This window comes from Oncorhynchus clarkii, chromosome 26 (assembly GCF_045791955.1).
Source record: "Oncorhynchus clarkii lewisi isolate Uvic-CL-2024 chromosome 26, UVic_Ocla_1.0, whole genome shotgun sequence".
Classification (NCBI taxonomy): domain Eukaryota; kingdom Metazoa; phylum Chordata; class Actinopteri; order Salmoniformes; family Salmonidae; genus Oncorhynchus; species Oncorhynchus clarkii.
In genome coordinates, this window is record NC_092172.1 from 10,438,640 (window position 1) to 10,458,837 (window position 20,198).

The 20,198-nt window shown below is 42.3% G+C and overlaps 1 protein-coding gene and 1 long non-coding RNA gene across 2 annotated transcripts; one reads left to right on the forward strand and one right to left on the reverse strand.

Moving 5' to 3' along the window:
• Window positions 1-1,755: 1,755 nt before the first annotated feature.
• LOC139384667 (cytochrome b-c1 complex subunit Rieske, mitochondrial-like) lies at window positions 1,756-5,633 on the reverse strand. The gene is made up of 2 exons (XM_071129490.1): window positions 5,353-5,633; window positions 1,756-2,496 (listed from the first exon to the last, which is right to left on the reverse strand). The coding sequence occupies exons 1-2, from the start codon at window positions 5,561-5,563 to the stop codon at window positions 1,886-1,888; spliced, it is 822 nt and encodes a 273-aa protein (XP_070985591.1). The 5' UTR covers window positions 5,564-5,633; the 3' UTR covers window positions 1,756-1,885.
• Window positions 4,869-7,651, forward strand: LOC139384668 (uncharacterized). Its single transcript, XR_011628870.1, has 2 exons — window positions 4,869-5,056; window positions 6,218-7,651. It is a non-coding gene; the product is annotated as an uncharacterized lncRNA (long non-coding RNA).
• The last annotated feature ends 12,547 nt before the right edge of the window (window positions 7,652-20,198 follow it).

Sequence of the window (20,198 nt, forward strand, 5' to 3'; positions counted from 1 at the left end):
GCGCAGAGGAATTATCTTTGTTTTGTTGACAGGGAATGCTATCTGAAAAGCTACAGCAGCTGCTTATTTTCTCTATAAAATAAGCCTACAAATAGATGTTCCATTATTATACTAATTAATATACATGAAATTATATGTAAATGAAGTGCATTCTATAAGTTTGCTTGGTTGGGAGCGATTATTTATTCTCCTCTGATCCCTTCAGCTCCACTCAGGAGAATGGGCAATTTTGACCTAAAGAATGTCAGTCATCTGTCACAATACAGGGAAATCTGCAAAAAAAATAAGGCATTGGTTAGAGGCCTCTACATATATTATGATGTGAAAGAGTTGTCAAGAATCTGTCCCAACAACGTGGCTGCTTTAGAGAGCACAACATCCAGCAACATTACTCATTTGGCATTCTGCTATAGCCTTCCCCCTAACATAAGTTTTACCAACCAATCAGCAGTATGAATGCCAGTGGGGAATTCGGTGTCAATGTCACAACCAGAACCTTTGATTCATCAGACAATGCAAAAACAAAATGTACAATAGATGGCAATTTACAACCAATATCATGTGTAGTTATTGGAGTCTTTGTGGAATTCCAAGGGGGACATTTCTTCAAGGTTGACCCGAAACAGTAACAGGTCACATCAATCCTATTTAATGTACATGGATTGCAAGGAATCCATCGGGATAAAATAAATACGCACACAGGCAGTTATGCATAGCTTGTCTCTGTGGCTCCGGAGAGAGGAAGACATCAAGCACTTTATTATTAGCTAGTTATTAGTCAATGAAGCGTGGGAATGCCAGGCGGGTTGGGCAGCCATTTCTCTCCTATTCACCAGAGCTCTTCGTCAAGACCACCTCAGACACCAGGCTTCTCTTCATACCAGACTATGACACGCCTTGAGCAGTTATCCTTAACTAGCCAATGTCAAACCATTCATTTCTAGGAACTATACCGGACCGTAGTTTTGACTTGTATGTAAAGTCAAATGAGGGTTCGTGTTATTAACCCAGCCTGATAGCTAAATGCAATGTACTCACAAATCTGAGGTTTGCTTTAGCAGGTGCATCGGAAATGTTCAAATGCCATTCAGACTATAGAGGCAAGCTGCTGCTGTGTACTGCACTAGCAACCCAGTCTGAGCTGCAAACTTTAAATAGCACACAAAAGGAATGATTTTCTGTGAAACATTTATTAGCTTAACATGAGTATACATTTTTACATAACTCTGTAGGCAGATAGCTCATCAATAGAAAAATGTGACTGTTCTGTTGCTTTAGCATTGATTTAATGCCTTTGTCAGCCCCCGCTGACCCCTTTTCTTTCTTGCATAGAATGTGTAACGTTAATCTATGTGACGGCGACCGAAACAAAAACAGGGATATCGATAGGAAAAAAACATACAACCCCTCGCAATATTACCATTAAACAACTTTACTTAGCACTCTAAATCGTCCCAACAAAATCTGAGACAAAACCTTTCCTGTAGCTCTCTGAAATGGAACATAAAGGCATCATTCATGACATTAACCCTTGAGAATCACCTTCGGACACAATTGTAGGTAACTGTCTGTAAGCAGGTGTATGTTTTTGGGTCAATCCTCTTGTACCTGCACTATTAAAACATCACTACTATTAGTATGCTATTCCACGCTAAGGCGAAATAAACCCCATCATTCATTTTACAACCCAGGTCGTATTTTGGTACAGTATTAGATGTAGCTGAGATTGGGAAATAAATAACATGAGGTTTTCAATCAGATAAAATTTACATTTATTACTTACAATATACCACCCTGAAACAGAGTTTATGCCTGCTAATGGATGGAATAATGAGTCAGACAGAAACATACCGAACATACTGATCTGTGATCTCAGTCCAACAATTTAGCCTACAATTACTGTGTCCTCATCTGGGAACTCATAGTAGGGCACCTCCAGGTTGAGTGGGGCTGGGCCTTTCCTGATGCGGCCAGAGGCATCGTAGTGAGAGCCATGGCAGGGGCAGTAGTATCCGCCATAGTCACCAGCATTGGCGATGGGTACACAGCCCAGGTGGGTGCACACGCCGATGACAATGATCCATTTTGGGTTGGCGACGCGGTCCTTGTCGTGCTGGGGGTCACGAAGCACAGCCATTTCCACAGCTTCCTCGGTGGCAATCTCTTTCTCCGTCCGGTGGCGGATGAACAGAGGCTTGCCCCTCCACTTGAAGGTCATATTCTTGCCCTCTGGGATCTCTCCCAGCTTGACCTCGATCTTGGACATGGCCAGGACATCAGCTGAGGCACTCATGGAAGAGATAAACTGTGTGGCCACGGTCTTGGCTGTGTAGACACCCACCACGGCTGTGGCCCCGGTGACAAGGTAGGAGAAGGTTTTCCTGGACTCGCTGCTCTCCTGAGAAGATTTATTGGGGTCAAGCAACTCAGGCCGACGGTAATCAGAGAAATCTGGCACCTTGATGTCAGTGTGAGCGAAGCGGACTGCAGCTTTTGCTGAAAAATAAAACAAGTTGTCCATTAGATAAACAATCAAGACAGTACTAAGAGATAAACAATGGCATGTGATAGGAAAGTACCGGAGGGCACATTATAGCAGCAGATGCATCCAAGTCAATAGCTAATTAGATAGAAAATGTATGAACAGATTGTTTAAAAGTCAAGTTTAAATATTCAATAAAGTAGCTAGCTAGCAAGCTTTCTAAGTTAGCTAGCCCATTAGCCAGGGCATAATCAATGTGTCTTGTAATGGAAACCATTTAAGAACCAAACAGAGCAAACGTAATGAGAAGGGACCTTCCTGAATTTATCCAACAGAAACCCTTGTTTCATTGCAAAACGTTTTGCAACAAAATAATAGAAATGAATACACCTTTGGCCTACATGTAGTGACCAAGAAAGCACTCCTTACTCTATCCAGAAGATTCCAGCTCTACCATTACACTTGTTGACACTGAGCTGCATTGGGTTCAGGATGCAATCATGGTTACATTAAGACACTGGAAACCGTGTTAGGAAAATCAAATCAAATCACATTTTATTGATCACATACACATGGTTAGCAGATGTTAACGCGAGTGTAGCGAAATGCTTGTGCTTCTAGTGCCGACTATGCAGTAATATCTAACAAGTAATCTAACAAATTCACAACAACTACCTTATACACACAAATGTAAAGGGATGAATAAGAATATGTACATATAAATATATGGACGAGCGATGACCGAATACAGTATTTACATATGAGATGAGTAATGTAGGACATGTAAACATTTTTAAGTGCCGTTATTTAAAGTGACTAGTGATTCCTCAATGTAAACATCATTAAGTGACACCTTCATTAAGTCAGTTTATTTAAGTGGCCAGAGATTTGAGTCTGTATGTTGACAGCAGCCTCTCCATGTTAGTGATGGCTGTTTAACAGTCTGATGGCCTTGAGATAGAAGCTGTTTTTCAGTCTCTCGGTCCCAGCTTTGATGCACCTGTAATGACCTCGCCTTCTGGATGATAGTGGGGTGAACAGGCAGTGGCTCAGGTGGTTGTTGTACTTGATGATATTTTTGGCCTTCCTGTGTCAACGGGTGCTGTAGGTGTCCTGGAGGGCAGGTCGTTTGCCCCTGGTGATGCATTGTGCAGACTGCACTATCCTCTGGAGAGCCTTGAGGTTGAGGGCGGTGCAATTGCTGTACCAGGTGGTGATACAACCCGACAGGATGCTCTCGATTGTGCATCTGTAAAAGTTTGTGAGTGTTTTAGATGACAAGCCTGCTGCGCCTTCTTCATCACGCTGTCTGTGTAGTCCATTTCAGTTTGTCCATGATGTGTACGCCAAGGAACTTAACACTTTCCACCTTTTCCACTACTGTCCCGTCGATGTGGATGGGGGGTGCTCCCTCTGCTGTTTCCTGAAGTCCACGATCATCTCCTTTGTTTTGTTGACGTTGAGTGGGAGGTTATTTTCCTGACACCACACTCAGAGGGCCCTCACCTCCTCCCTGTAGGCTGTCTCGTCGTTGTTGGTAATCAGGCCTACCACTGTAGTGTCGTCTGCAAACTTGATGATTGAGTTGGTAGCGTGCATGGCCACAGTCATGGGTGAACAGGGAGTACAGGAGAGGGCTGAGAACGCACCCTTGTGGGGCCCCAGTGTTGAGAATCAGTGGGGTGGAGATGTTTTTTCCTACCTTCACCACCTGGGGGTGGCCTACCTCAACGCATGGATGGAATATGCCACTGTACTCAATTTGACCTTACTCCACACTGATACATTGAGAAGATTGAAATACTGTTTCATCCTCATGCTAGCTAGCAGTAGTCATTATGGAATGGCAAATCACTTTGAACAACAAAAGATGCTGGTTGGAATGGCTGTGTCAACCAAACTGGCTGCAGTGGCAATTGCTAGCTAGCATGAGGACAGAAATGGCAGTTTTCTGGGAAAACAAGCAGTATTTCAATCTTCTTGATCTATCAGTGTGGATTAAGGTACAATTTGGAGTGTGGTTGCATATCCCATCCCTGCATAGAGGTAAGCTTTCTGACCAATATCTCTATCTCACGCCAGCTCCATAGTGACTTAATATATTCATCATTGCGTTCTGTCCCCCAGTGCAGCTCAATGTAAACAAGCTTAATGGTAGTGTCGGAATCTGCTGGCTAGCATCTCTAAGACCCACCTGAATGGGTTATGTAAACTAGAATTATAAAAAGACATTACTACATCAGTAAAGGTAGCACTAGCAGCTAGCTAGCTATTTAGTTTGCCAAACAGGTTGTGACCCCACACTGGAGTCAGTTTCTAAACCTAGAGGCACAACATCGCGAGACTTCGTGGAAAGCTTGCAAAACAGACCAAGCGGACCAGGCCCATGCGCTAGTTAACGTCGACACCGCATCACCTACAAGCATGATCTGGTATTTTTATTGGAGAAGCAGTTTCTGCCAATCTTCATAATGGGTCTTTGCTGCAGTGCTAACCTTGTGCCACCATACTGCAGTTCTGCAAGTTACATCCTAGCCTCGTTCATCATGGACACCCCACTTACTTACCTAGCAAGTAAACGAAATTCTTGTTCTAAGCGTTTGGTCCTGACCTCGCAGTCAGCTAGTTACCTTAGTTAGCTAGTTAACTACTTGGCTGGCTACTAGGCCGCGTCTAGCCAATGCTAATGAACACTAGGCTAATTTATTAAACAATCCTCTCAGATTCTACAGCATACACACTGGACTTTGGTAAACTACACCAGCACGTCCTAACATCTTATGTCAATGACTCATCCACAAGTAAAACAAATAACCCGATTATTAACGTTAGCCATTAGATGCTGTTAGCTAGCTTGCTTAGTTACTTACCATTTATGCTAACTGATACTGCCGGCCCGGTCTTGGGGCTCTGGCCGTTCAGGGACTCGCGGGTTAGGAAAGGTTTCTTCGTGTCTACCAACACTTTCTCTCCCTTTACAACCACCCCTGGAATAAGTGCTTTGAGTGGTCCAGCAACTGCATAGTTCGTTGCCTGCAAGTATGGGGAAAATGCCCCCGAACGAGCGGCAAGGGACATCATCTTTTAAGCGAGGTCCTTGCAATGCTAGCTAGCTACGACCTTGTCTGGATTGTGCAAGGGGCGCAAGCGCTGTCTGCTTACGCAACACGTCGAGTTACTAAATTACGTCGGTCAGAAGGGTTACCTTTTTTTTACTGTGATGAGCAATAACTAATCAATTATTCTCTTAGGGAATTCTTATCTGATTAAAATACTTAGGACTTTTCTGACACTAAATTGTGTTATGTGTTTTGTTTTACACTACTCCATTGTTCAAGTTGTGAGATAACTAAACACGACCAATCATCATTTGCATAAGCTAATGCTCTTTGACATCACATTAGGACCTACATTTAATAATTATTCTCACCATGGAGAAAATTACAAAACATTATGCATAGCTGCTATTTGTGGAATGGTTATACACTGACTTCCTTGGTGGTGACATTATTAAAACATGTATTCCAAATACATCTTCGTCCAAATGTAGGCCCCTGTCATGCATTGAAGACATACAATTAATTCATGAGTAAACTAGGTAGCTAGCTAGCTTACTTGCAATGATTGACTCCAAAATGCAAACATAGCTGACAACATGACTTTGTAAGCTTTGGCTGTTATGTTGCTAGGTAAAAACTCTCTTGTGTGTGTGTCTGTCCCATTTTGTTTCTGCAGGCTGATGCAGAGTCAGAGAAGAAAAGGTGAAACTGTATATATACACCAACATCTTTGGCTGAAGTTATTGGAGAGATGTGATGTGCATGATACCGTAAGTAAGCGTTTTAGCAGAGATGAATAAGGCCTGGAATGCTATACATTTTCTTCCAAGGGAATGGACAAAATGTAAAAGAAAGATGTTTGGCAAGCTGCAATCCTTTAGCGAATCATGCAGTGTCACTTTTAATTCTAAATTGCTGATGCATAACTAGCCCAATATGTACTGTTAAGGAGCGTCAGCACTGTTGTACACATTAGCCGCGCCGTCTTCAATGCTTCAATTAAGAACCCAAAAGCTAATGCATAACTGAAGGGCACCGGAGTCCAATGAAGGGGTGATTTTTTTTAACCATCAACAATGAACTGAAGGCCTTTGAGAGTTCCAAACTGTCGTTGGTCAAAGATAATGAGAATGCTCAATTAGTCTGATGTTCAAATAAGTCTAATGTTAGCTCAGCATTAGTTTTTTAAATTTTATTTTATTTTACCCCGATTTCGATCTTTGTCGAAATCGCTGCAACTCCCCAAATTCAAGAAAGTGTACAGAATTATATAGAGCCCTTATTGCATGAAACTTCCTTCCATCTCATATTGCTCAAATAAACAGCTAACCTGGTTTCAAAAAACAGATGAAGCAACACCTCGAGGCACAACTCCTCTCCCCTATTTGACCTAGATAGTTTGTGTATATGCATTGATATTTAGGCTTCGTATGCCTTTTAAAAAAATGTATGTCGTTCTGTCCTTGAGCTGTTCTTATCTGTTGATGTTCTGTATGTCATTCTGTATTATGTTCTGTGTGGACCCCAGGAAGAGTAGCTGCTGCTTTTGCTATAGCTAATGGGCATCCTAATAAAATAACAAATACCCAACGGGCTCTGGAGGCGAAAGTCAAGTCACGTGTCCTCCGAAACGCGCTTCTTAACACCCGCCCGCTTAACCTGGAAGCCAGCCGCACCAATATGTCGGAGGAAACACCATTCACTTGACGACGAGGTCAGCCTGCAGGCACCTTGCCCGCCACAAGGATTCGCTAGAGCGCGATGAGCCAAGTAAAGCCCCCCCCAGCCAAACCCTCCCCTAACCTGGACGACACTGGGCCAATTGTGTGCCGCCCTATGGGACTCCCGATCATGGCTGGCTGTGATACAGCCCGGGATCGAACCCAGGTCTGTAGTGACATTTCTAACACTGCAATGCCCCAGACCTCCAGGGGGCCCCTAACCAAAGATAGCATAATGTAATGACTCTCTCTCCTCTCTCAGTTTAGCCCTGATGTATCGCCATCTGAGATTGGCATCTGTCCAGTACCACAGTGCACAGCTGAAGCACGAGCAAGAACTGGTTGATATGAAGGGACTGGTGGAGAGAACCAGGCCACTAATGACAAAAGCAGAACATGAAAACATTCTGCTAGCCGATGAACTGTGTTTGAAAACTGAACAATTAAAAGTAATTGCAAAAACTTATGATGATGAATGAGCACAAACTCTTCAACAAAATCGTTTTCTACCGTAACAACTCGATCTAGCCAGAACTAAATACGATGAAGTCCACGCCAAACTAGATAAATCTAGTCAAGCTATCTACAAACAGGAGCGTGCAACTTGATAACATGCATGCAGTTTTGATGAACGTTACTCAAAACAATAATGTTTGAGTCCAAATGCTGCAGACCAAAGACGATCAGTTAATGAACACAAGGACCAAGATGGTTGACAAATCAGCAGAACTCATTGAAGTCGCTGACCAAATGAATGATGAGAGAACTCAGGTGATGAAGATGGAAATATTGATTTCTAAGCAAGCGGAGGAAATCTCATCACTGAATCTCTCGCTCTGTACTCAAGACCTCTACCTGCAAACTATGACAGATAACACTCACATGTCTAAATTCAGTACTCAAAGTGCCCAAGTGGACTCTGCTATGCAGCAGAATACCTCCCTTAGGTACCATCTGCAGGAATTCCAGAAAAGTCACGCGCTACAGCGTGAATAGCCAACCAAGCAACTGGAGCATTGAGAGATGACACATGTTGATGATTAACTTACAGGAGAGTGAGACCAAATCATGGACGCTGGACAGAGTGGAATCAAGTATAGCAAAAAGGCAGTTTATTAAGGTCAAAGATATCTTGTCCTAGCAGTTTAACGTGCACGGACCTGATTCATATAGCTCAAAAGGAGAAAGAATTCAGACTTCTAAATGAGATAATTGCTTTTCACATAAACCTGGGCCAAGTTAGTAACCACGCCCACGTGAGCACAGACGTTGTGTCAACAGGACGGAACACCCTCCAAGGCCAGAGTTATACACCTGTTCTGAAAGGCCCCAGAGTCTGCAACATCACAAAGCAATGGGCGCCACCAAGTAAGCGGCACCATGAAGACCAAGGAGCTCTCCAAACAGGTCAGGGACAAAGTTGTGGAGAAGTGCAGATCAGGGTTGTGTTCTAAAAAAATATCAGAAACTTTGAACATCCCAAGGAGCACCATTAAATCCATTATTTAAAAATGGAAGGAATATGGCACCACAACAAACCTGCCAAGAGAGGGCTGCCCGCCAAAACGGACCAGGCAAGGAGGGTATTAATCAGAGAGGCAACAGAGAGACCAAAGATACCCCAATCTGCGCTGTGGAGCTTTGAAGCTCCTTCAGGGTTATCTGTCTAGAGAACCACTTTAAGCCGTACACTCCACAGAGCTGGGCTTTAAGGAAGAGGGTCCAGAAAAAGCCATTGCTTAAAGAAAAAAATAAGCAAACACGTTTGGTGTTTGCCAAAAGGAATGTAGGAGACTCCCCAAACATATGGCGGAAGGTACTCTGTTCAGATGAGACTAAAATTGAGCTTTTTGGCCATCAAGGTAAACTATGTCTATATCTGGTGCAAACCCAACACCTCTCATCACCCCGAGAACACCATCCCCACAGTGAAGCATGGTGGTGGCAGCATCATGCTGTGGGATGTTTTTCGTCGACAGGGACTGGGAGGAATTGAAGGAATAGCGCTGAATACAGGGAAATTCTTGAGGGAAACCTGTTTCAGTCTTCCAGAGATTTGAGACTGGGACGGAGGTTCACCTTCCAGCAGGACCGTGACCCTAAGCATTCTGCTAAAGCAACACTTGAGTGGTTTAAGGGGAAACATTTAAATGTCTTGGAATGGCCTAGTTAAAGCCCAGACCTTAATCCAATTGAAAATATGTGGTATCACTTAAAGATTGCTGTACACCAGCGGAACCCATCCAACTTGGAGGAGCTGGAGCTGTTATACCTTGAAGAATGGGCAAAAATCCCAGTGGCTAGATGTGCCAAGCTATAGAGACATACCCCAAGAGACTTGCAGCTGTAATTGCTGCAAAAGGTGGCTCTACAAAGTAGGGGGGAGTGAATAGTTATGCACGCTGAAGTTTTCTGTTTTTTGTGTTATTTCTTGTTTGTTTCACAATAAAAAATATCTAGCATCTTCAAAGTGGTAGGCATGTTGTGTAAATCAAATTATACAACCCCCCCCCAAAAAAATCAATTTTAATTCCAGGCTGTAAGGCAAAGAAAATAGGAAAAATTCCAAGGGGGTTGAATACATTCGCAAGCCACTGTACCTCTGAGGTGTCGATTTAAATGAACATCGGGAAATACAGACCCCTCTGAACGCCGCGTGGTACACCTCTTATGTATCCATTCTAATTCACACTCCGATACAAAGAAGCCTACAATTAGGAAGGACATTGTGACCTCTGGTGGACAACCAGAGACTTACACAACCAGAGACTTACATCAAACCACTTCCCATAGATAGATCGAGTTCAACAGAGAGGCGACAAAGACATCCACGTGTAAATATATACATTGTTTTTCTTTTCGAATGAGTGGTTGTTCATGTACGAAGTACGATAAGTCCACTATCTTTGTCCCCCCCTTTTCATTTTGTAACAAACTGTCATATCGGGTTAGTCCACTAGGGACTTTTCATATGCATTATGTTAGTAATCGATAACCTATACCGTGTATGTGTGTGTTTATGTATTTCTGTGTGATTATTTAGTTAGTAAATAAATAATTAAGCCAATTTGTGTATTGCTGATTCATCACTAAGGCTAGGGTTCTAGCGGATTAAGATATTTGCGACGTTCAGAATGAGACTGATGAGGTAATAAATAATTGACTGTATTGATGTAAGAGATATCTGTGTTTCTTTATAGTTTGAGTTGGGAGATTGTCACTCTTTAAACATCTTTTCCCGTGATGCCCTAAGTTTCTAATGAGTTAATTGCTACATGATGAATTTAATCGAGTAATAATTAAACGGAGTAGGTAATTATTTGATAAATAGCAGTCATTACATTAGTGATAGTCATGTCACGACAATAACATAGCAAAATATGTAGAATAGCAGGAAATTACCTTTGAAATGTCAAAATCTTATTTTAGCCTCATGGCAAAATGTGCACAATGGCATGAGATGAGATACAAAACAGCACAATTTTCTCTCTCACCCATGGCGAAAAGTTAGAATTGTAGGAAACTAGATTTAAAACTGCAACATTGTCTCTTAGCTTCATAACCAAATAGAAAGGATAGAACTTTAATGTTCCCAAGGGGGTATTGTCTTAAACACACAGTACTGCTGTACATTACACACTCAACATAATACCTTGCCCGTTATCCTTATCATACACATTGTACACTTCTCATATAGCCACATACATAATACTTAGCATATTCACTTATTCTGTAAGTGGTGTACTAACACAGCGTCTACCTGAGGGGAGGAGGGACCCTATAGCGTCTGTCTGAGGGGAGGAGGGACCCTATAGTGTCTGTCTGAGGGGATGAGGGACCCTATAGCATCTGTCTATCTGAGGGTAGGACCCTATAGCGTCTGCCTGAGGGAAGGAGGAACCCTTTAGCATCTGCCTGAGGGAAGGAGGGACCCTATAGTGTCTGCTTGAGGGAATGAGGGACCCTATAGCATCTGCTTGAGGTGAGGAGCTGATACTCGGAGTGAAGTACATTGGAGGGATCTGAAATAATTTCCTGTGCTTGTCTGGTAACGGTCTGCTCAGAAATAGTCTGCAGGGAGGGATGTTGCCTCACACCCATGTTTGTATGCAATTTGTGTTTTCAGTGGGACTGATCAATTGCAAAACCAGACTGTGATGCCATTTCTAGGATACTCTCTATGACCGCATGGTAGGAAATAAACATTATTTTTTGTCAATTCCAAAAACCTTGAGATTACACTACATAGGAAATAGAGGTGTTGTTGGACTCGGGAGTCGACACTCTCTACTTGGATCTTCCAGCTCAGCACATTGTCCATGTTGTACACCCAGAGACTTGAACGAACTAACCTGCTATGTTTGCATTGTGAGCAACCACAGGCGCGTGGATGCCGACAGATTTGGGGTCAAACACAATCGCCTCCGTCTCCTCTGTTTTCTTTACATTAAAGTATGAAATTGTGCTCATCACACCACTGGACAAACCTTTGAATCTCTGAACTGTACACAGTAGTATCTGCATCTTTATACATCAGACCAAGAAGGTTTGTAATCATCTGAGGACTTGACAATATCGTTTTCAAGATTACTGCTAGTGCATTCATTTGTGTACAGTGTGAAAACGATGGGTCGAACTCACACAACCTTGGATGGCCCCCATGCTAATGTCTCTAGCCTCAGATAGGGTATCATAAACTCTAACCTGTTGAATATGGGCTCGGCAGGAATGAGTGGTACCACCTGATGGTATCGGGGGGTTAACACGGCTTTAACTGGCTGAGTTGGACATGTGGCTGTATTGTGTTAAACACTGAACTGAAATCAATAAATAACAGTCTAGCATTGGCCTTGGGGTTTTCCAGATGCTTAACAACGAGATGGCGTTGATTGTGTCATCAGTCCAACGACTTTGCTTTTTGGCAAATTGATAAGGACGTAACCCATGGTTCACATCTGAACGGAGCAAGTTCAACACTTTATTACGATGGGGGTCATCATTTTCTTTTGGACCAGGCATTTTGGGAACTGGAAGGATATTGGCCTTTTTCCACAATGTGTAGAATAGCATTATACAGCTGGAGATTTATTCAACACAAAAAGGTTGGTACCCCGGGGCCCCAAATATGGTAGTCCGGCCCTGTTTGATCCATATGATGCAGGCTACCCAACATTAAATCCTTTCTATTTCAGGCAGCACTTTCCTCACTGCCCACTAAAACTAAAGGCTATTGACATTTCTAATCTATGAGCATGCAGTGGAGCTCTTGTTCTCTCAACACTGTATCTGTCATATCACACTTGACATTTGGCGCCGCTGCTTCCACAAGCAGACTTCCCATTACTTTCACTGGCAAAAAGAAACTCAGACGTCATCAAGACACTGTCTCTCTGTCAGGCTTTTCAGAAATCCCCCTTTTAAAATAGCCTTACCATGGAATGTGTCTTTTTTACGTATGATGGTAATGTTGAACTCTCCACTGTTCCTATTTCAAAGGAAAACACCGTCACACACTTCCATTCACACAAACATCGGTTTGTCTGGCCAGTCGTTGGGCACACTTCACCGTGCAGACTTACAAATGTGTAGGTCTGAGCATTCGTCGTTTCAGGGAGCTTGTGGACTTCCTGTCCTCAAGCCGTGGTAGCCAGAGAATTTAATCTCTTAAAGAGGTAATCCCATTGGGCCTTTAACAGACATACTAAGTCCTTGTACCCCACTGCTACTCCTACGCAGCTCACAGCACATTAAAAGCTGACAGCTACTGTAACCTTTGACCCTCAACTCCAGTCCCATGCCGGCCTCCCACTGATGTATTCTTCTGACACAGCTGGACACAGCAGAGAGGAGAGGATTATGCCACTGTTGCTTTGTAACACATGACATATCTGGACAGTCCCAAAAGTACCACTTGAGCAAACACTCACACACACTTTGTCATGCCCAGTTCCAGCCAGTAACATCATAGTGTTTGCAATTAAACACCTTGTCTTCAGATTCAGTGTGATAATATGTGGTGAACTCACACTTCAGAAGCACTGTACAATGCCAATATACTGTAGGTATCTGGAGAAAAGGACATGCTTTTGTCAGACAGACCATTAGGTGTGTAGATATGCAAATCAATGACCCATGTTACCGAGCAGAAAAAAAATCTAAATGAAAGTGAACATTGGGTCAATGACTTTTTACATTTACAATGCCCATAAAGCTGCTACCTGGAGTCTTCTTGAAGCTATTCATAGATTTTTTATTTAAAGTCGCTTCAAGATAATGATTACCCATCACGTTTTGGTCACGTAACCTTTATATCCTAATATGATGAATCATGTATCATAGGGGACCAAATGCATTTTAATCAGTAAAGTCCCTTCAGTATCGATCACCCGTTGAGGAGATATTGTGATTGCGGACGTCTGTAGTCGATGTGGCACTGAGGGATAATCGGTACCCGCACAGATATAACATCACTTTTAATTGAACTGTATGCCTTCAAGTTAGGCCAGCTTTTAATTCCTTCAAACTTCCTTTGACCGTGAGGATTCAGTTTTCTCAGAAGAAATCACAAGGAACCGGAATATTCCACCAAATGTTTAGTGTCATTTGACATGATTGATGATTAAAATATGTTGTTAGTCATACTCTATTAATCAAATTACTTCATGATCTTTTTATACAGAGATGCAATTTTTGTAAGCAGATAATGCTCAAAGACAGTGCGATGGCACACTTCAATAGAGCTATACAGAGTCCAATTAACTGAGTGTTATACATAGAGGTGATCTCAATTAAAATCTGACGCCGCAACAGATGTATTTTTCACAGTATTTCAGGGCAAAACTATGAGGGAAATGATGGTTGACTCATTCCTAATTATGTCGGTTTATCTGTGTCACCAGACAAGTTTGATCATTAATCTGGGTGTGTCACTCAACCACCCTCGCTAAATTATAATAGACTTGTCATCATTTCTGGAGATGTCAAAAATATTTGTGCCGGCAAAATGAAATATCCCAACTGTCTCACAATCTGTTGACACGTTTTTAAAAATTAAGTTTGTTTGGACTTAGCGTAAAAAACTTCCCCACATGTCCTCCTACTTTATATCCACCTATTGAAGCTCTTCACCTGGTAATCCAGTACAAAGGGTTGGGCAAGGTGAGAGCAGATGGCGTGAGGTCACCCAAGTTATTTGATAAATGCCTCATATCTTTGCAGCGTTGACTGGTTCTGCATAGCCATGGCCTCATATTTTGGAAGGATATGTTCTGGGCTCAGATAATGTCATCCACTGTGTTATAATACCCCCCCCCCCCCCCCCCCCCCGAAAGGCTTGGTTCTGATACTTCAGTCTGATAAGCCGCCACAGATACCAGCTCTTATGACTTGCAGTCCCCTTGCCCCTCATCACCAAACATCTATACTACTGAAGTGACGGGACAGAGGAGAAAATCCGATGCAGCTGTCTCCAGTGAAGGGAGCCTGATGGCCTTATCTTGGGGACAATGTCTTTAAGGCTGGGAGGTTTGTTCATCTCCATATACTATCTAAGGAAACAAACAGACAAGTGAACAAGAAATAAAATGACAAAAGACGCGGGGGGGGGGGGGGGTAAAGAAAAAGAAAGCACTGGCATCAAATTATTTTGTGAAAAGATGATATAGAGTCACTGTGTGATGATTTGAGGAAAGTCATAATACGTTATATTTTTTATTGCGTTGTGAAATAATAGCCTAGTTAGGTAGTTTCACGATTCTTTTGTAATTTTCTGATATTTCAGATGAGTTATGTGTTTGAAGATCATCCGACACTCAAGCCAGATGTTTTGTGGGTTTCTTTGTGTCAACAGTAATGAGTTAATTTGTTTAACTAAAGACTCAGAAGGGTTTTAAATGTACAGTTGAAGTCGAAAGTTGACATACACCTTAGCCAAATACATTTGAACTCAGTTTTTCCACAATTCCTGACATTTAATCCTCGTAAAAATCCCCTGTCTTATGTCAGTTAGGATCACCACTTTATTTTAAGAACGTGAAATTTCAGAATAATAGCAGAGGGAATGATTTAAATCAGCTTTAATTCTTTCATCACAGTCCCAGTGGGTCAGAAGTTTACATACACTCAATTAGTATTTGGTAGCGTTGCCTTTAAATTGTTTGGCTTGGGTCAAACGTTTTGGGTAGCCTTCCACAAGCTTCCAACAATAAGTTGGGTGAATTTTGACCCATTCCTCCTGACAGAGCTGGTGTAACTGAGTCAGGTTTGTAGACCTCCTTGCTCGCACACACTTCTTCAGTTCTGCTCACAGATTTTCTATAGGATTGAGGTCAGGGCTTTGAGATGGCCACTCCAATACCTTGACTTTGTTGTCCTTAAGCCATATTGCCACAACTTTGGAAGTATGCTTGGGGTCATTGTCCATTTGGAAGACCCATTTGCGACCAAGCTTTAATTTCCTGACTGATGTCTTGAGATGTTGCTTCAATATTTCCACATAATTTTCCTTCCTCATGAGGCCATCTATTTTGTGAAGTGCACCAGTCCCTCCTGCAGCAAGCACCCCCACATAATGATGCTACCACCCCCGTTCTTCAAGGTTGGGATGGTGTTCTTCGGCTTCCAAGACTTTCCTCTAAACATAACAATGGTCATTATGGCCAAACAGTTCTATTTTTGTTTCATCAGACCAGAGGACATTTCTCCAAAAAGTACAATCTTTGTCCTCATGTGCAGTTGCAGACCGTAGTCTGGCTTTTTTTTATGGTGGTTTTGGAGCAGTGGCTTCTTCCTTGCTGAGCAGCCTTTCAGAGTATGTCGATAAAGGACTCGTTTTACTGTGGATATAGATACTTTTTGTACCTGTTTCCTCCAGCATCTTCACAAGGTCTTTTGCTGTTGTTCTAGGATTGATTTCACTTGTCGCACCAAAGTACGTTCATCTCTAGGAGACAGAACGTGTCTACTTCCTGAGCAGTATGACGGCTGCGTGGTCCCATGGTGTTTATACTTGCGTATTATTGTTTGTGCAGATGAACGTGGCATCTGCAGGAGTTTGGAAATTGCTCCCAAGGATGAACCAGACTTGTGGAGGTCTACAATTTATTTTCTGAGGTCTTGGCTGATGTCAAGGAAAGAGGCACTGAGTTTAAAGGTAGGCCTGAAAAACATCCACAGGTACACCTCCAATTAACTCAAATGACGTCAATTAGCTGACCAGAAACTTCTAAAGCCATGACATCATTTTCTGGAATATTCCAAGCTGTTTAAGGGCACAGTCAACTTAGTGTATGTAAACTTCTGACCCACTGGAAGTGTGATACAGTGAATAATAAGTGAAATAATCTCTCTTTAAGCAATTGTTGGAAAAATGACTTGTGTCATGCACAAAGTAGATGTCCGAACCGACTTTCCAAAACGATAGTTTGTTTCACAAGAAATTTGTGGAGTGGTTGAAAAACGATTTTGAATGACTCCAACCTAAGTGTGTGTAAACCTCCGACTTCAACTGTATGTTGTACTTCAGAGTCAATTTGAATAATGACACGTTGCTTGTTGTTCCGACGTCCCTATGGAGTAGCTACCGAAATAAACGAGCAGAAATCTCCGAGCAGTTTAGGATGTCTTAACAATAGCAACAGCAATCTCCCCAATAACTTACAATTCTAAAATAATAATTATTAAGCTGCTGCCTACATTGTTATCGTCAGTTTGAGTTTGGCCGTCCTACACCTCAACCTTTCTTCTATTGATGTCAGACTGAATGACAGCAGGTAAAAACTCTTTCTCGCTCTGTCGTGGGAAGTGGAACTACATTTCTTTGGAGGGCCAGACCTAATCACAGCTTATAAAATGACAACTTCTCCAGTATCAGGGTTGCTGGGTCTTAGAGGGAATCACTTGGGTCAAAACTCATCCCAGGCTGTAGAGCCCTTTACAAAGAGTTGTGGGTTGGCCAAACTCAGGGAGACAGCACGCTATTGAGTACATTTGTTCAACTTTCCTTTTCGATTTCAGTCGTTGCTCTTTCCCCAGTATTTTATTAGCTCTGTACAAATCTTTTGATAAAACCCAAGGCACTCTGAGCCACAGCAGTGTGAGTTTTATAGGCCCACAGTGGGTTGCTGTGCTTAATTAAGGGTTATATAGCAGATCCGTGGCATGTCTTACACATGTATATGACATTAGAGCAGAGGATTTAAAAAAATAAAACTATAATGCTATCAATTTCTAATTTATATCATGAACAAAGGAAATCCAGTTATTCATGTATTGTATGTGAATAATTGATCCACAGGCTTTGTAGATAAATCTTCAATTTCTCCCAGTATAAATCAATGACAGAGCAGTTAATTGAGGCGGCTTTTCCCATTGGTGTAGATGGAGTTGGCATCATAGCATGGTCACTAAAATACGTTGTGATAATTCAAAGTTGAAATAAAGACCTAAATTTATCAGCAACACAGTCCTCCACCCCCTCTCAGTTCTGATCTGAAGAAAGATCACGGGAATGCCGATGAAAAGATAAGACTATATTTGATCTGAATGCCAAGTAAGTAAATATCTGAATAATTACACCTGACAAAAAAGAAAACGGCCAATCGCATAACATTTGCACGTAAAGCGTTTATTAGGACGCAGAGGGGAAAACTCCCATCATCAACATTAAAGAAGCATGCAGTGAGATGCATACTGATCCTTAGAGCCCTGCCTAATTAATCTCTTCGTCTCTGAGAAGGCCCGCCCCAGCCTCAGCACCAGCCTCAGCCTGCCTCTAATATTCGAGGCTAGGAGATTAGCAGACTTAACTGCTCCTGAGAGACACAGCTTTGTTATCGGTCATTATTAACCTGAAGTACTAAGTGCCTGCACCCCCCCCCCCCCCCGCCCAAAAAAGCAATAGTCTTTTCTGACGTGGACTGTGCATTCGTCTCTCTTTCTTGATTCGCTGCTGTTTTTGAAAGACAGAAGAATGTACAGTAAAAATTGAGAATTCTTGGATTAAATTAAATGTGGGCTGTGGGGAAAATAGACCACAACTCACATCTGTTTTGAGCTCCGACACAATTCAAAGGCTTGACTGAGGGACACCAGGAACAACATTAAACCAGGCACAGCCCCGTCAAAAGTGTGCCTCTTATTTCAATTAATCTCTTTTCAGTATCTGATTGGTATCAATGCTGCTAGTTTGGAAAATCCTGCCGGAAGGTAAACCCTGTTTACTGCAGCAATAGAATGTTGCTCTAATTCTTATTGGACTGACAACCAGAACTGAGAGAACTGTACTGTCAGCTTACATTAGAATAGTCCCATAAATCACTGTCTTGGGGCAACTTCATACTGCTTGGACTCAGTAGCTAGTAAACATTGCACAGGGAAAATAGCTACCAATTTGCCATTGCATGGTTTGCTGTAGAGCAACATACGCTATGTAGGCATTGAGATTACTTTTGTAAATGCTGTCGAAGGATGAATATAATTTGGACAATCAAAAACATGTTTACAGTTTAATTCAGACATGTACATACGTATACAGTTCAGAAGGCCGTTAATAACTGCTAGTCTATGGCTTGAAGTAGTGAAAAATAATGTCTTCAGTGCATCTCAGGGAGTATGCTGCACTGCAGAGGGAGAGGGGAAAAGAGATGCAGGAGTGAACAAGGATAAGGGATTGTATTTCAGCACCATGGATAGCTCCTACTGTGCTCCCTTTCCTTACGCTGAAGGAAATTGAGGAGTGAGAGAGTGTGTGTGTGTGCTTAGATGCACGTGTGTTGAAGAGTGGATAGAATCTTGAACACCATTCACCATTTTTTTCTGTTTTGAATCCAGCAGGTATCCAGCCATGCTTTAATGATTTAAATGGAAAAGCTTTCCCCACTAAATCGATACTCGTCCACAGCATACTAAGGGATGAGACACCCTTTGTTTTACAAAGAGGACAGCTCATCATGATATAGTCAAAAGATCGATTGGAAAGACCTCAAAAAGCCTGTAGGTTGTTTGTTGGAATCCAATTATGTTGTTACACATGGTACAATATTATACTACATACAGAATATCAGTGGTGGCTGGTGGGAGGAGCTATAGGAGAACGGTCTCATTGTAATGGCTGGAATGGAATTAATGGAACTGAGTCAAACGTGGTTACAATATGTTTGATGTGTTTGATACCGTTCCATTGATTCCATTCCAGCTATTACAATGAGCCTCCTATAGCTCCTCCCACCAGCCTCCACTTCAGAATATGCATGTCTTCTGAATTATTTTCAAAAGGATTAAGACATTCAGCTGAATGTTTACGCAAAATTGTTGAATCATTTGCTGTTAACAAAGGAAATATGCCTCTTCCATGCTCGACTTGCATTTAAAATATACCGCATCTTTTGGAGACAGAATATTGGTCCCATGTCTCCTTCCTCCTCCCTCTCTGCCTCTCCTTCTGTCTTAATGCAGTCACGTCAGCTTCGACATCTAGAGTCCAACCATTCATCACGCCTGTTCAGCACATTGCCCACTGTCATCAAATACCTTATTAAGCTTCCAAGAAATACACCAGCCATAAACACAGAATATGAGATAAATATTTAGATGTGTATGTCTCTGTCTGAATTCCCCTAATGAGCTGTCACTCACAGGCATACACACATTCTGTTTCGTCAGATGTTTATACCATCATATTCTTTATCAACATCAAGCCACCCCCACCCCCCCCCCCCCCCCCCCCACTCTCTCTTTCTCTTTCTCTCTCTTTCTCTGTCAAACATACTCATGCACGTAGGCACACACACACACAGTCTTTCTCTCTCTCGCTCTGGCTCTCTCTCTCTGAGATGGGACCCCAAGATGCCTTTCCCGCCCACTCATTCCTCACAGATCCCAGGACCCTATTTACTCACATCTCATCTGATCTAAAGCAGCCATCTATGCAGCTATTAT